At 40.9% G+C, this 15106-nt stretch overlaps 1 protein-coding gene across 2 annotated transcripts in view; it reads right to left on the reverse strand.

Annotated features, from left to right (window-relative positions):
* Positions 1 to 15106, reverse strand: part of kiaa1328 (KIAA1328 ortholog) — a 120282-nt gene that overhangs the window by 24417 nt on the left and 80759 nt on the right. For both annotated transcript variants that reach the window (XM_078409742.1, XM_078409749.1), the window contains one exon: positions 9244 to 9352. In XM_078409742.1, coding sequence (XP_078265868.1) covers positions 9244 to 9352 — 109 coding nt within the window. The remainder of the gene's footprint in view (positions 1 to 9243; positions 9353 to 15106) is intronic.

Here is a 15106-nt window from a genome sequence, read left to right on the forward strand (position 1 = left end):
CAATGTGATCATGGCTGATCATTCTCAATCAGTACCCCGTTCCTGCCTTCTCCCCATACCCCCTGACTCCGCTATCCTTAAGAGCTCTATCTAGCTCTCTCTTGAATGTATTCAGAGAATACTTTAACCAGTATTTCCAGGGTCCTCACATATAACGAGGCTATGATATTAATTTTGCATGGTCACAAATATGAACATTAATTGCATTCCATAGAATCAATGAATAGAAGAATCCAAATACATTTAATATTGTCACAAACCTCTGCAAAGTGCTTTGTAACTACGGACTTAATATATTATTCATATTCACATCATCATGGTGTGATGAAATATTACCATTGAGAAAATCTCAAATAAATAAAACAAATGTCTTTAAATATCAGTGTGATATTATGCTCTAATTTTAAATCGTGAATAGTAAAATATATACACCACTTGGAAAAGTTAAGAGAGCAAGTTTTTCACAGTGCACAACACCGAATGGGAAGGTTGTATGCTAAGACTCATTTCTAAGCATAATGCACTGAATAAGACAGAGGAATTTTGATAATTTTTGAAATGGCATTGCAAAAGATTAAACAATCATTTTTCATAAAAGGCAATTATTAACGTAAAACTCATTCCGTCATGCCATCGCTTCTCATGTTTTTAATGTAAAAACATTAAAACACCAGAACTCCAAGGGCCTAAGATCAATAAATGAGAGTTTCAGTGTTTCGAACATACATGCAGGTCTTCCCAGCATGTGACTTATGCAATGGAGTTCATCTACAAAAAAAAATCCCATTCACAATTGCAAAGATACTTCAATCTAATCAGGAAAAATCTTACATCATCAGCACATACAGCTATTTGTTGTGTTCGGAACCAGGATGTTAGATATTGACAATAATTAAATAACAGATTGGCAAATGTACTTCAATAAGTGTCTTACTCATCACCATTACATGTGGAAACAAAGATTTGGAAAACAACATGCGTTGTAATTTTCATGTTTCACAGTCCTAAGGAGGCTCTAATGGGTCAAAGGCAAACTATGCCTTCTCATTCTTCTCAATCTACCTACAATCGTTGACACAGTTGACCATGGCATTCTGCTCGGGTGCATCTCTTTCATTGAACATCTGTATAAGTAATGTTTTGATTCTATTCTTATCCATCTCACCTGTACACCATTTTATCGTGTTCCTCTACAACCTAAACTTGGCCTGCTCCTCGTCTTTAACCACATGCTGCAACTCTGTGATTTCATCCTAAAAAATTAGGTTTCACATGAGATGACAGAGTTCTTCCTTACCACCACTTCTCTTCAGTGTTTTAGAGCACATGGTATTGGGGGTAGGGTATTGACATGGATTGAGAATTGGTTGGCAGACAGGAAGCAAAGAGTAGGAATAAACGGGTCCTTTTCAGAATGGCAGGCAGTGGCGAGTGGAGTGCTGCAAGGCTCGATGCTGGGGCCGCAACTATTTACAATATATATTAATGATTTGGATGATGGATTTAAAAGTAACACTAGCAAGTTTGCAGATGACACAAAGCGGGGTGGCAGTGTGAACTGTGAAGAAGACGTTAGGAGGTTGCAGGGTGACTTGGACAGGTTGAGTGAGTGGGCAAATGCAAGGCAGATGCAGTATAATGTAGATAAATGTGAGGTTATCCACTTTGGCGGCAAAAACAAAGAGGCATATTATTAACTCAATGGTGTCAGATTAGGTAAAGGGGAAGTGCAACGAGACCTGGATGTCCTTGTACACCAGTCACTGAAAGTAAGCGTGCAGGTGCAGCAGGCAGTGAAGAAAGCTAATGGCATGTTGCCCTTCATAACAACAGGATTTGAGTATAGGAGCAAAGAGGTCCTTCTGCAGTTGTATAAGGCCCTGGTGAGACCACATCCGGAGTATTGTGTGCAGTTTTGGTCTCCTAATTTGAGGAAGGGCGTCCTTGCTATTGAGGCAGTGCAGCGTAGGTTCACAAGGTTAATCCCTGTCATATGGGGAAAGATTGGAAAGACTGGGCTTGTTTTCACTGGAGTTTAGAAGGATGAGAGGGGATCTTATAGAGACATATAAAATTAGAAAAGGACTGGACAAGCTAGATGCAGGAAAAATGTTCCCAATGTTGGGGGAGTCCAGAACCAGGGGTCACAGTCTAAGAATAAAGAGGAGGTCATTTAAAACTGAGATGAGAAGAAACTTTTTCACCCAGAGTTGTGAATTTGTGGAATTCTCTGCCACAGAAGGCAGTGGAGGCCAATTCACTGGATGAATTTAAAAGAGAGTTAGATAGAGCTCTGGGGGCTAGTGGAATCAAGGGATATGGGGAGAAGGCAGGCACAGGTTACTGATTGTGGATGATCAGCCATGATCACAATGAATGGCGGTGCTAGCTCATAGGGCCTAATGGCCTCCTCCTCCACCTACTTTCTATGTTTCTATGTAACTCACAATGATAACTCAAGTAATTCAATATGATGGATTTTCCAGTATACTTCAAAAGTGCAGCAACTAAATTACTGAGTAGTCCTACAACATCTACATGAATATATCACTGTTCATAACTTTATGAAGGTGGAATAATATACTTTAATGATCCTGTTTAAAGTGATTATATTTCCCAAAGACTCAATTTCAGGTTTTGATCCTCAACAGGTTTTGTATCAAAAAGGAAGGCAATCAATTCTTCTTAACTCCATCGGGAATTTGTAACATTTTAAACTGTCACACAGAGAGCCTATTATCATTTCTATCTGACCTATGTAAGTGTTCAACAGATCTATTATGTAGGTCCTGTGGTTAACTGCAGAATTTGAAAGGATAGCAGATCTATTTCAAGTACAACTTGCAGTTGCCTATCAATATCTATCACAGCTAATTGAGAGAACACATTGCTCACTCCGTCTAAGAAAATAGGACTGTGGCAATGGATTTATATAATTCTATAATTTTATCAATCCTAATTTGTTGCTTAGATTATGGTTAATTGTAACATAGGTCTTGGAATGGAATACTTTATTGTCACATGTGACAAGGCACAGTGAAATTATTTGCTGCATACCCAATGTATACAAATAGCAGCCACCTACGGTGCTAACAAAGCTACAAAGCATGCCGGCTTCTCCTTTTGTTCCCCCCCCCCCCCCCCCCAGAGATCCCCCCATGCCGGGTCCTCCATTGTTCTTCCCCTCCCTCCTCACAGCGGTTCCCCCATGCCGGGTCCTCCCAAATTATATTTTAATGATCTCATATTGATTTTACTGCTCTCTCAAGTTTTCTCTTAATGCACTGAAGTCTGTGTTTCCAAAATTAAAAGTTCATTGCGCATTTAACTTATGTGAAGTTTTCATTATGATCTTAAATCAGCAAATCATAATTTAAAATTCTGAACAAAAATACTGCCTAATAACCGAGCTGTTAGCTTTGCTAAGAAGAAAATGACAAACTGGCCAAATATTTAAATTTTAAAAATATTTAAATCGTTAAATATGTGATCAATTCATTTCATTTCAATTAGGCAAAGTATATGGTCACATCCTGCATAGATTTAAATATTACCCATATTTAAAACATATTTAAAAGAAGTACCGTTCTTTTAAAATCATCACTAATACTAACTGAACTATTAATGCTTAGTCATTTGCATAATTTTTAATCCACATTCTTAATTTGCAGTTTTCTTAATCTTTCCTTCGCTAATTTAGTCTTAAGTCTTAATTGTTTTGTTAATTCCAGTTTAGCGTCAGTCAGTTGGATCTTCCTTTTCCAGATTAAACGATTGAAATCGCAAAACTATTACTTAGTGTAGTATACCTCCATATATAGAACCTCACATGCAGTGCTATCTTGTGATGTTCTGGACTTTTGAATTGATAGGGTTTTATGTAATAGTAGTCTCAAGTACCATAATTGCCCAGGCATTCTTTTGCCAGCTGACAATGCATTATTAATATCAGTTATACTCAGATTCTGGAATCTGAGAAAATACAATCGTGCAGGAAGGCAGTCATTCAGCACATCATGTCATGTCATAAGAGCAGAATTAGGCCATTCGGCCCATCAGATCTACTCCGATATTCAATAATGGCTGATCTATCTCTCTCTCCTAACCCCATTCTCCTGCCTTCTCCACATAACCCCTGCCACCCGTACTAATCAATAATCCATCTATGCTTTAAAAATATCATCTGGCTTGGCCTCCACAGCCTTCTATGGCAAAGAATTCCACAGATTCACCACCCACTGACTAAAGAAATTCCTTTTCATCTCCTTCCTAAAGGAGCGTCCTTTAATTCTGAGGCTATGACCTCTAGTCTTGGACTCTCCCACATAGAAACATCCTCTCCACGTCCACTATATCCAAGCCTTTCACTATTCGGTATGTTTCAATGAGGTCCCCCTTCATTCTTCTAAACTCCAGCGAGTACAGGCCCAGTGTTGTCAAATGCTCATCATGGGTTAACCCACTCATTTTTGGGATAATTCTTGGAAACCTCCTCTGGACCCTCTCCCGGGCCAGCACATCCTTCCTCAGATATGGTGCCCAAACTTGCTCATACTCCAAATGCGGCCTGACCAGCGCCTGATAGAGCCTCAGCATTACATCCCTGTTTTTATATTCTAGCCATACACATCATGTCCATGCTGGTTAAAAGAACCACCTAATCTAATCTTGCTTTCTGCAGTTCTGCAGGTCCTGGCCATTCTGGTACATATCCATAGATTTAATAAGTGGTAGCAGTTTTTATATCTACCAGTTTCTCAAGTAGCAAATTAGAAAATTTTCCACCCTTTGAGTGAAAAACATTCTTCCTAATTTCCCTTCTAGCCCTTCCACCAATTACTTTAAATCTACTCCTCTCAGTTAAGGGAAAATAAACATTTAAAGAAGATGCAATCTACAATCTAATATTGAACCTGTTTATTCCTCTGATCCCTGACACTGAGAAAAGACTACTTCCATTGCACTTTTACGTATGCTGTTAGAAAATTCCAAAAACCATCCACCGGTTCCCCAAAACTAACCAAACCCGTTTTTAAAAAATGTTAATAGATCGTCTAGAATGATCCTGACTCTGGCAAACTATACAATGATTGCCATCATTTTTATTTTACAGTAGTACTATAGTAATGGGCCAAATAATGTACAGACGATTGAGTAACAAGTGTGAGAAATGGATGGCTGTTGAATATGTCAAAAGGAGGGTGACCAATATCCTTGCAAGGAGCTTGTGCTACTCGGGATAGTTTAAACTAGCGAGGCATGAGGTTACGAATCGGGGTAGTAGTTCAGAAATTGGAACGAGTGATGGGAAGGTACACGCAGGGAGAGGTGAGGAACTATGGTGATACTGGTGGGCTGAAGTATGTTTATTTCAATGCGAGGAGTACTGTGGGGAAAGCAGATGAAATTAGGACCTGGATCAACGCTTGCGACGAGGATTTTTGGCCATTGCAGAAACATGGTTGTGAGAGCGACAAGACTGGCAGCTCAATGTTGTGGGTTTCGATGTTCAGAATATGATTGAGAGTGAAGCCAAAGAGGTGGAGGAGTGCGCTACTACTCAGGGAGACTGTTATGGCAGCACTCACTGCACAAACTGGAGGGTTTGTCTGCTGAGCCAATAAGGGTGAAGTCCAGAAATAAGAAAGGTGCAAGCTCTCTAATGGGGTTGTAGATAGGTCCCTCTATTGCAAGCGGAAGATAGAACAGATATGTAGCCAGATTATCAAAAGGTGCCAAAGCAACAGGTTTGTTTTAATAGGTAACTTTAACTTCCCCAATGTTGATTGGGATTTGCTTAGTGTCAAAGGCTTAGATGGGGCAGAATTTCTGAGGTATATCCAAGGTTTCTTGAAACAGTATGTGGATAGTCTCACCCAAGAAGATAACATACTGGACCTTCTGTTGAGAAATGAACCCGGCCAGAAGGCTGGGTTTCAGTGGAAGAACATTTGGGGGAAAGTGATCATAATCTGTAAGTTTTAAGATTGTTTTGAATAGGGAGAAGGGTGGACCTGGCAGGAAAGCACTAAATTGGAGTACAGCAAACTACGACTTTATTAAGCAGGATCAAGGGAGGGTACACTGGGAGCAATTGCTATTGAGTAAGTCTACATCTGACACGCAGGAGTCATTTAAAGATCAATTGATCAAAGTTCAGAACTGGCATGTTCTGGTGAAGAGATATGAAGTTAGCGAAGTAAGGGAACCTTGGATGACCAAAGCGGTTGTAAATTTTGTAAAAAAGGAAGCACATGCAAGGTTTAAGAGGATGGACTCAGAAAGGTCGTTTGTGGAATATAAAGAACTCAAGTTGGCAATTAGAAGGGCCAAATGGAGCCAGGTTATGGCTTTGATGAATCAGATTAAAGTAAATCCCAAAACATTTTATACCTACACTGATCAGCCAAAACATTATGACCACCTGCCTGATATGCTGTTGGTCCTCCTTGTGCAGCCCCATACGCATCAGGGTGCGATGCACTGGATATTGTAACACATTCCTCCCGTGACCACCATTAAAATTTTCTGTGACTTGTGCCACAGTAGACCTTCTGTCGGTTTGGACCAGACGGGATAGCCCTCGTTGCCCTCGCGCATCGATGAGCCTTGAGCGCCCAACACCTTGTCGCCGGTTTGTGGTTTGTCCCTCCACAGACCAATGTCGGTAGGTACTCACCACTGCTGACTGGGAGCACCCCACAAGCCTTGCCATTTCAGAGATGCTCTGGCCCAGTCGTCTGGCCATAACAATTTAGCCCTTGTCAAAGTCGATCAGGTCTTTACTCCTGCCCATTTCTTCTGCATCCAACACATCAACTTCAAGAACTGACTGTTCACTTGCTGCTTAATATATCCCACCCCTTGACAGGTGCATTTGTAACAAGATAATCAATGTTATTCACTTCGCCTGTCAGTGGTCATAATGTTTTGGCCGATCGGTGTATATTAAAAGCAAAAGGGTAACCAGGGAGAAGATAGGAATGCTGAAGGATCAAGGGAATTTGTGCTTGGAGTCTGGGATGTAGACAAGGCACAGATACTTTGCATCTGTTTTCACCAAGGAGAAAGACATGGAGGACAGTGAGATCTGTGTGAAGAATACTAATACGCAATGGCATTTTGAGATTAAGGAAGAGGTGGTGTTGGGGCTTTGAAGACCAATAAGGTGGATAAACCCCCAGGAATTTATCCTGGGTTATTGAGGGAGGCAAGAGAGAAGATTGCAGGAGCCTTGACAAAGATCTTTGCATCTTCTCTAGCCACAAGCAAAATCTTGGAGGACTAGAGAGTAGCTCATGTTGTTCCTTTATTTAAGATGGGATGTAGAGAAAATCTAGGGAATTACAGTCCTGATGCAGCTTTATAGGACTTTGGTTAGGCCACATTTGGAATATTGCATGCAGTTCTGATCACACCATTACAGGAAGGATATGAAGGTGTTCGAAAGGGTGCAGAGGAGGTTTACAAGAATAATGCCTGGATATGGGGTTATTAGCTACTATGAGGTGTTGTAAAGATAAGCATTCACAAGCACTGGATGAGACACCAGTTCCAACACCATGTATAAATGCCAATATTTTATTATGATAAATACTCAGCAAAAATTTCAATTATTAAGATCTAACCTCTGTAAAATGCAAAGTATAATTTGTAGTTTCAATTTTTTAATAAGCTTGTAACTAATACACTTGTTTTTGGTTATTTCTCATAAAAACAGTGCATGATTTTTCCACTTTATGTTAAAAGGGAGCCAGCCATTGAGTAGCATTGATAATTTTGTTGGGCTCGAACTCTCAGGTGGACCGGGTGTGATCTGGGCTGACCAATCACGTGGTCAGGGGGGCGGCCGTCGTGTGCCAGGAGAACAAAGGATTTGGCAGTTGGGATTTGAACTCGGGCACGCGCGGGTGAGCGACGGAACGGTATTCAGTTAATGATTAAACAGAGTGTTTACACGACGTGTGGACCTCCTCAGTGCATTACTTCCATTGCATTACCCTTAGATACCTAATCTGCCATTTACATTTCAGCTGAATTTTCAGTTCGAAGTTAACTAATAATTATTATAAATGCTATTTCGGAGCTGCATCAGAGATGGCGGCACAGTGGTGTAGTTGCTGCCACACAGCACCAGAGACCTGGGTTCGATCCTGACTACAGGTGCTGTCAGTACGGAATTTGTACGTTCTCCCCGTGACCTGCTTGGGCTTTCTCCGGGTGCTCCGTTTTCCTCCCACACTCCAAAGACGTACAGGTTTGGAGGTTAATTGGCTCGGTAAAATTGTAAATTGTCCCTTGTGTGTGTAGGAAAGTATTAATGCACGGGGATCGCTAGTTGGCGCGGACTCAGTGAGCTGAAGGGCCCGTTTCCGCGCAGTAAATCTAAACTAAACCAAAAGAGATTGCTGAAAATTTTTCACTGTTCATATCATGAAAAATATAATTGACTGCCCGTATTATTTTAAAAAGTTGCTTTCTTTAATAACTTAAGTTTCAATACTATAGAGACACAAGACACAGCTGTAGTCTGGAGATGCTGTATTCTGGAGCAAAAAAAACCAAATGGCTTGAGGAACTAAAGAGGTCGAGTAGCCTCTATGGAGGTAAAATAGTCAATATTTCCAGTCGAGACGCTGCATCAGGACTTTCAACTCTATAACTCAGTTTATTCTTGGAAATTTGAAGCAGTCCCATCTGCCATGATGGTATTGTGAATCAATCGTGAACAGGGGACATAAGTAGACCAGTGTATATTGTATGATAGATTCTTCCTTGAAGGATATCAAAAAACAATTTAGGCTAGGAAAGACTTGCCTGCAGCTTTTTCAATATTTTTTCCCCACGGGATGAGCCAAAGAAGATTGATATTTTTAAGTTAAGTTCCCTCACTATCATAGCAGAATTTAAAGTAAGGTCCTCTAGGTTATTCATCAAGTACAAAATTCATGTTTCAAAAAAAGACAACTAAAAACAGGTTAAAAGTTTGTTCCAATAGTCAACCTGAAATTTTCTTTAAAATTAGACATTATTCCGAAATTATAGTTGCCAGAACAGGTAATGGAGGCAGATACAATCACGGCATTTAAAAGGTGGTTGGACAGGTATTTGGATCAGAAAGGCATAGAGGAATTTGGGCGTAACGTGGACAAATGGGATCAGTAATGATAGGCACCATGGTTGGCATGAACAAAGTGGGCCTAAGGCCCCATTCCATTGCTATACATTTCTATGATAACCTACCTCAGTGATTCAGGCCAAATGGGTGATGTTGCCATGTTAACTGGTTCATCCTTTTTGAAAACTGACAGAGGGGAAGTAGCCGCATCCTTTTTAGCAAGTGAAGTAGTCCCTATATAAAAACACAAGATTACTTGAATGTGGCATATATCAAATGTAATTAATCAGTTTCTTTCAATTCGACCTTTATGTTCTCACAGCTAATCTTCCAATCTAATGTGCCTTTTAATCATAAACATTTTAAAAGTTCTGCATGCTAAAATATTAATTACAATTACCTTCTGTTTCCCAAGGAGAATGGAATTAACACAATTTAAATGAAAATTAAATCAGTGCTTTCTTTGCAATTAGGAAACCATTATGCCAAAATGGACGGGACTCAGCAGTAGGATAGAATAAACATATATTCTCTCCTAACTCTTTCCAGGATATTGAACGGGATTATACTTTTTAAGGTGGCTTCCTTTTTAGGTATTTGGGATCTTAAAGGAAGGCTATTTATAGATGAATTGATTTTCCCTGAAAACTTGAGGGAAATATTAACCAAGTTGGGGGGTACCAAATGGCATCTATTTCATCGTAGATAACTGATTTAAAACCAAAACTGCTGCACAGATCACAATTGAAGAAAGAGCAAATGTAACATTTGAGATATATTGTATATTTTATCAAATATAACATACATAACATTATATTGTATATACACACACAATATATAAATTGTAAATTGTATATACAATTTATATTATATAAATATTTATAAAATATAAATGTATAAATATGACAGCAATTGCTTTTCTTCAAATGTTGCTTTTGGATCTTTTACATCCAACTGAACTGTTGAAAAAGGCTTAAAATGTGTCTGTCTTTCAAGAGAATGACACTTCTAAACATGCAGAGCTCTATGAGCAATGCGCTGAAGTATTAGTTTAGAATTACGTACTTAAATCCCTCACTGAAGGTTGAGTGCACAAACATCATACTTAAGAAGTAAGATTACAATCACTATTCAAAGTTTACCTTTCGAAGATTTGAAATTAAATATGAAAGGAAACTTGTAAACCTTAATTTATCACTTGAAAAATGTTTCTTTTTTGGGTGCAGTAAAGTAAAATTAACATAATTGCAAATAGGAGAGGCACATAAGGCACAAATATAAGCAATCCATTTTTCATATTATTTTTCCCACCTTTGAATATTCTGCAAGGACAATCTTTCTTAAAAATCTAACCTACCTTAATCACCCTTATTGCTTCCTATAGCACCTTTGTGTGAAGTTATAGAAATTACCCTCCATCATTCTTTGTACTGTACTAAAACCATATTCCAGGCTAAAGAGATTCACTTGGACAGTGCTTTGGTATGCTAGCCTCAATGCGCACAAGGTAATTGACTCTGCATTGGACAAACCAAATGCAAGTTGTGAAACACCTATTTACTGTTTTGTGAAACACCTATTTAGTCATCAAGTATGAGGTAACACTGTTACTCCCAACCCACTTTTACCTCTTTTTCTTTCGCCTCCATCATTCTAGCAAAGCTCAACACAAGTTCAAGAATAGTAACTTACCTTTTGATCAGAAACCCAAGGACTTCTGAACACATTACCCAGTTTAACAATCCAAAATGTTAATATGGAAACACTATAAATCAAACAATAACAGAATACTCATCAGATCATGAAATGTTAACTCTGCTCCTCTCTCAGATACTGCCTGCCCAACTGAGTATTTCTAGCATTTTCTGTTTTCATTACATTGTTCAACAATTTCAGATCATAAATATGAAAGCAATTTCTGGTAATGAGACTAACAGTTCCATTTATCTCTCCTCTGTATCAATGTTTTATTTCTTTATTTCTTCAACTACTATAAACTTTTACCTTTCAACATCATCTCTTTCAGAATATACTTTCGGCTGCCTTGCTGCCTATCACTGAACTTACTGTTCCTATTTACTTCAACTTTCACATGAAACCTAGTTTATATATCTAACATTTTCCAATCAAAGTCGGCAATCTATAATATTGATTCTGTTATTCTCAACACAGATGGTGCCTGATCTACCGAGTTTTTTCTGATTTGACTTCAGATTCTGAACATCCATGGTAATTTTCTTTCAATTTTCCTTGGACAAATAACTGGGGAACATAATTCAAGCTTATATGTGGCTCAATTAATATTTAGGATAATTGATATCTCATCCAGCAATAATGTGTACTGTGCAAATGTATCTACACATCACCAGAATAAAGTGCTTTAATAGTTGATTAGTGGAGATATATGGAGCAAATATTGCAGAATTTGTATCCTTGTATTTGGTAATCAGGGCTTTGCTGCATTGGAATTTTGCTTATGTTAAATCAAGTGAAAAACACACGATAATGTATCACAAGTACATGATGTCAGTCTTTGTCAAGAAAGAGAGGAGGTAATCATAACAGGTATAACAGAGCTTTATTTGTCGTTCGGTACCGAAGTACCGAACGAAACTACATAGCAGTCATAGAAAAAAAAAAAGAACACAAGACACATAACCCCAACACAAACGTCCATCACAGTGACTCCAAACACCCCCTCACTGTGATGGAGGCAACAAAACTTCCCCTCTCTTCCCCACGCCCACGGACAGACAGCTCGTCCCCGACCGACCCGCACAGTCCCCGCACCGGGCGCTGAAACGTCTCGCGGCCGAACCGGGCGATGAAAGGCCCGCGACCAAGCCTTGCGCAGCTAAGTCCCGCAGCCGAGCCGCACCAGCGGTGAAAAGTCCCGCAGCCGAGCCGCACCGGGCGGTGTTAAGTCCCGCAGCCGAGCCGCACCAGCGGTGAAAAGTCCCGCAGCCGAGCCACACCGGGCGGTGTTAAGTCCCGCAGCCGAGTTGCACCGGGCGGTGTTAAGCCCCGCAGCCGAGCTGCACCGGGCGGTGTTAAGCCCCGCAGCCGAGCTGCACCGGGCGATGTAAAGTCCCGCAGCCGAGTTGCACCGGGCGGTGTTAAGCCCCGCAGCCGAGCTGCACCGGGCGATGTAAGTCCAGCGGCCAAGCCGCACCGGGATGTAAAGTCCAGCGGCCAAGCCGCACCGGGATGTAAAGTCCAGCGGCCGAGCCGCACCGGGGGATGTTAGGCCCCGCAGCCGAGCCGCACCCCGCGCCGTGAGGAAGAGAAAAGTTCCCCACACCCACCCACCCACCACACACCACCACCCCCTCCCACACATACACAACCAAAAAAATATATATAAAAATCATCCCAACACCGACACTCAACAAAAAAAAGACGGACAGACTGCTAGTCAGCCGCCGCACAGTTTTTTACCCAAGGTAGGAGAAACAAAAACAAGAGGACAAACGTTTAAGGTGAGAGGGGCAAAATTTAATGCAAACCTGAGGGGTAACTTTTTCTAGTTAGAGGGTGATTGGTATATGAACAAGCTGCCAGAGGTGGTGGTTGAGGCAGGTACTATAACAGCATTAAAAAGACACTTGGACAGATACATGGATTAGAGATGTTCAGAGGGATATGTGCCAGGCGTGGGTAAATAACACTAGCTTAAATAGAGCATCTTGTGTGGCAGGGACGAGTTGGGCCGATGGGCCTTTCCCATGCTGTTGAACTCTATGATGCTGTGAGGGGAGTGATTTACAGAAAGCCAGCTATGCTTAACTAAAATAGGTCATCGGTACATCTTTCGTTCCTGAGGAGCTGAAGATGGAGATCACAGAAGCCCGCATTTTTCTAATCCTCCCTAGATACAGTGAGGGGTGGGGGGGGGGGGGAAGAGGGGAGAGGGGTGCCAGAGGACTGAAAAGTGGCAAGTGTTACCTGTTGTTCAAAAGGATGTGCCTGGCAACGGCAGATCAGTCAATCCTCAGATGTGCAAATGCATTAAGAAACATTAGGAAAAATTTGTTGATGAAAAATTTGCTAAACGTTGAGCAGATTATTTTTATGAAATACAAAATTGGTGAATGGAATGAATAAAACATCCCTTTCACAGATTACTTGGAAATTTCCACTCCCTAACACAATGTCCTTAATAACAGCATAAAAAGGGAGAACAGCGGAACTTGATGGATCAGGCAGCAGCTGAGGGCAGTAATGAACAGTCAACATTTCACGTCATGCCCCTTCATCTGGACTGAATAAAGTAGAGGGGAAGTAACGAGTACAAAGAGATGGAGGGAAAGGTGGGCAAGAGCTAACAAGCGATAGATGGATACAGGTGTCAAGGGATTGATTTGCAGAGAACAGTCAGGTGGTGGAGAGAAGGGTGGACATAGTAATAGAGATGTGGGAGGTGTTAAGTGGATAGCAAAAGTGCAGATTCTGGAATTATGAAGAACAGCATTGAATGATGGATGGTGGCAGATATCGTCAACAGATGAAAAGGGGGTGAGCAGGGGGGGGTGGTGAGGACAAGGGGACAATAAACTAATCAGGGTACTTTATACGGTGCATCTGTAAAAGTTTGTTAGAGCACTATTTAGTTTAGTTTAGCGATACAGCACGAAAACAGGCCCTTCGGCCCACCGAGTCTGCACCGACCAGCGATCCCTGCACATTAACACAATCCTACACACACTAGGGACAATTTACACTTATGCCAAGCCAGTCAACTTACAAACCTTTACGTCTTGATTGGGAGGAAACCAAAGATCTCGGGGGAAACCCACACGGTCACGGGATAAACGTACAAACTCCGTACAAACAGCACCCGCAGTCGGGATCGAACCCGGGTCTCTGGTGCTGCAAGCGCTGTAAGGCAGCAACTCTACCACTGCGCCACCATGGCGCACTTGGAGCTTTATTCTCACTATACTCATGACTGTGGAGCCAGACAAAGCTCTAGTGCCATCTTTAAATACACTGATGATCAAGAGTGTTTTATTGTCATATTTCCCAGATAGAACAATGATATTCTTACTTGCAGCAGTACAACAGAATATGTAAACATAGTACACTAAACAATATAATAAATGAGAGAGAAAAAAAAGTTCAGTGTGTATATATACACATACTCACAAGTACACACACACATATATATATATATATGCACACACATACACACACAAAAAACAAACAATAGTAGTGCAATAATAATAATAATAATAATAATAATAATAATAATAATAATAATCTATTGTAGTTCAGAGCTTATTTGGGGTTGTAGTGTTACAAAGCCTGATGGCTGTAGGGAAGAAACTGTTCCTGAACCTGGATGTTAGTTTTCAGTCACCTGTTCCTTCTTCCCGATGGCAGGGGTGAAATGAGTGTATGGCCAGGATGGTGTGGGTCTCTGATGATGCTGGCTGCCTTTTTGAAGCAGCGACTCCGATAAATCCCTTTGATGGTGGGGAGGTCAGAGCCGGTGATGGACTGGGCAGTGTTCACAACTTTTTACAATCTTTTTCGCTCCTGGGCGTTCAAGTTGCCGTGATGCAACCAGTCAATATGCTCTCTACCGTACACCTGTACACTGATACCACTATTGCTGGACGAATAGCAGGTAATGCGGAGTCTGAGTACAGGAGGGAAATTAAAAATCTGATTGAATGCTGCAGGAACAACAATCTTGCTCTCAACATTAGCAAGACTCAGCAGCTAATTATTGACTTCAGTGGGGAAAAACCCAAGGAGCGACAAACCCCCTTCATCGACACATCGGCTGTGTGAGAGTGAACCATTTCAAATTCTTGGGTGTGCGTAACTCTGAAGATTTGTCCTGGGCCCAGCAATGCAATCACAAAGAAAGCTCAACACCTCAACTTCCTCAAAAGATTGAGGAGATTTGTTATATTGACAATACACTCTTGCACTTGTACAGCACAGAACATACTGTCTGGTTGCTTTACGACTTGGTTCGAC

This window comes from Rhinoraja longicauda, chromosome 1 (assembly GCF_053455715.1).
Source record: "Rhinoraja longicauda isolate Sanriku21f chromosome 1, sRhiLon1.1, whole genome shotgun sequence".
Classification (NCBI taxonomy): Eukaryota; Metazoa; Chordata; class Chondrichthyes; order Rajiformes; family Arhynchobatidae; genus Rhinoraja; species Rhinoraja longicauda.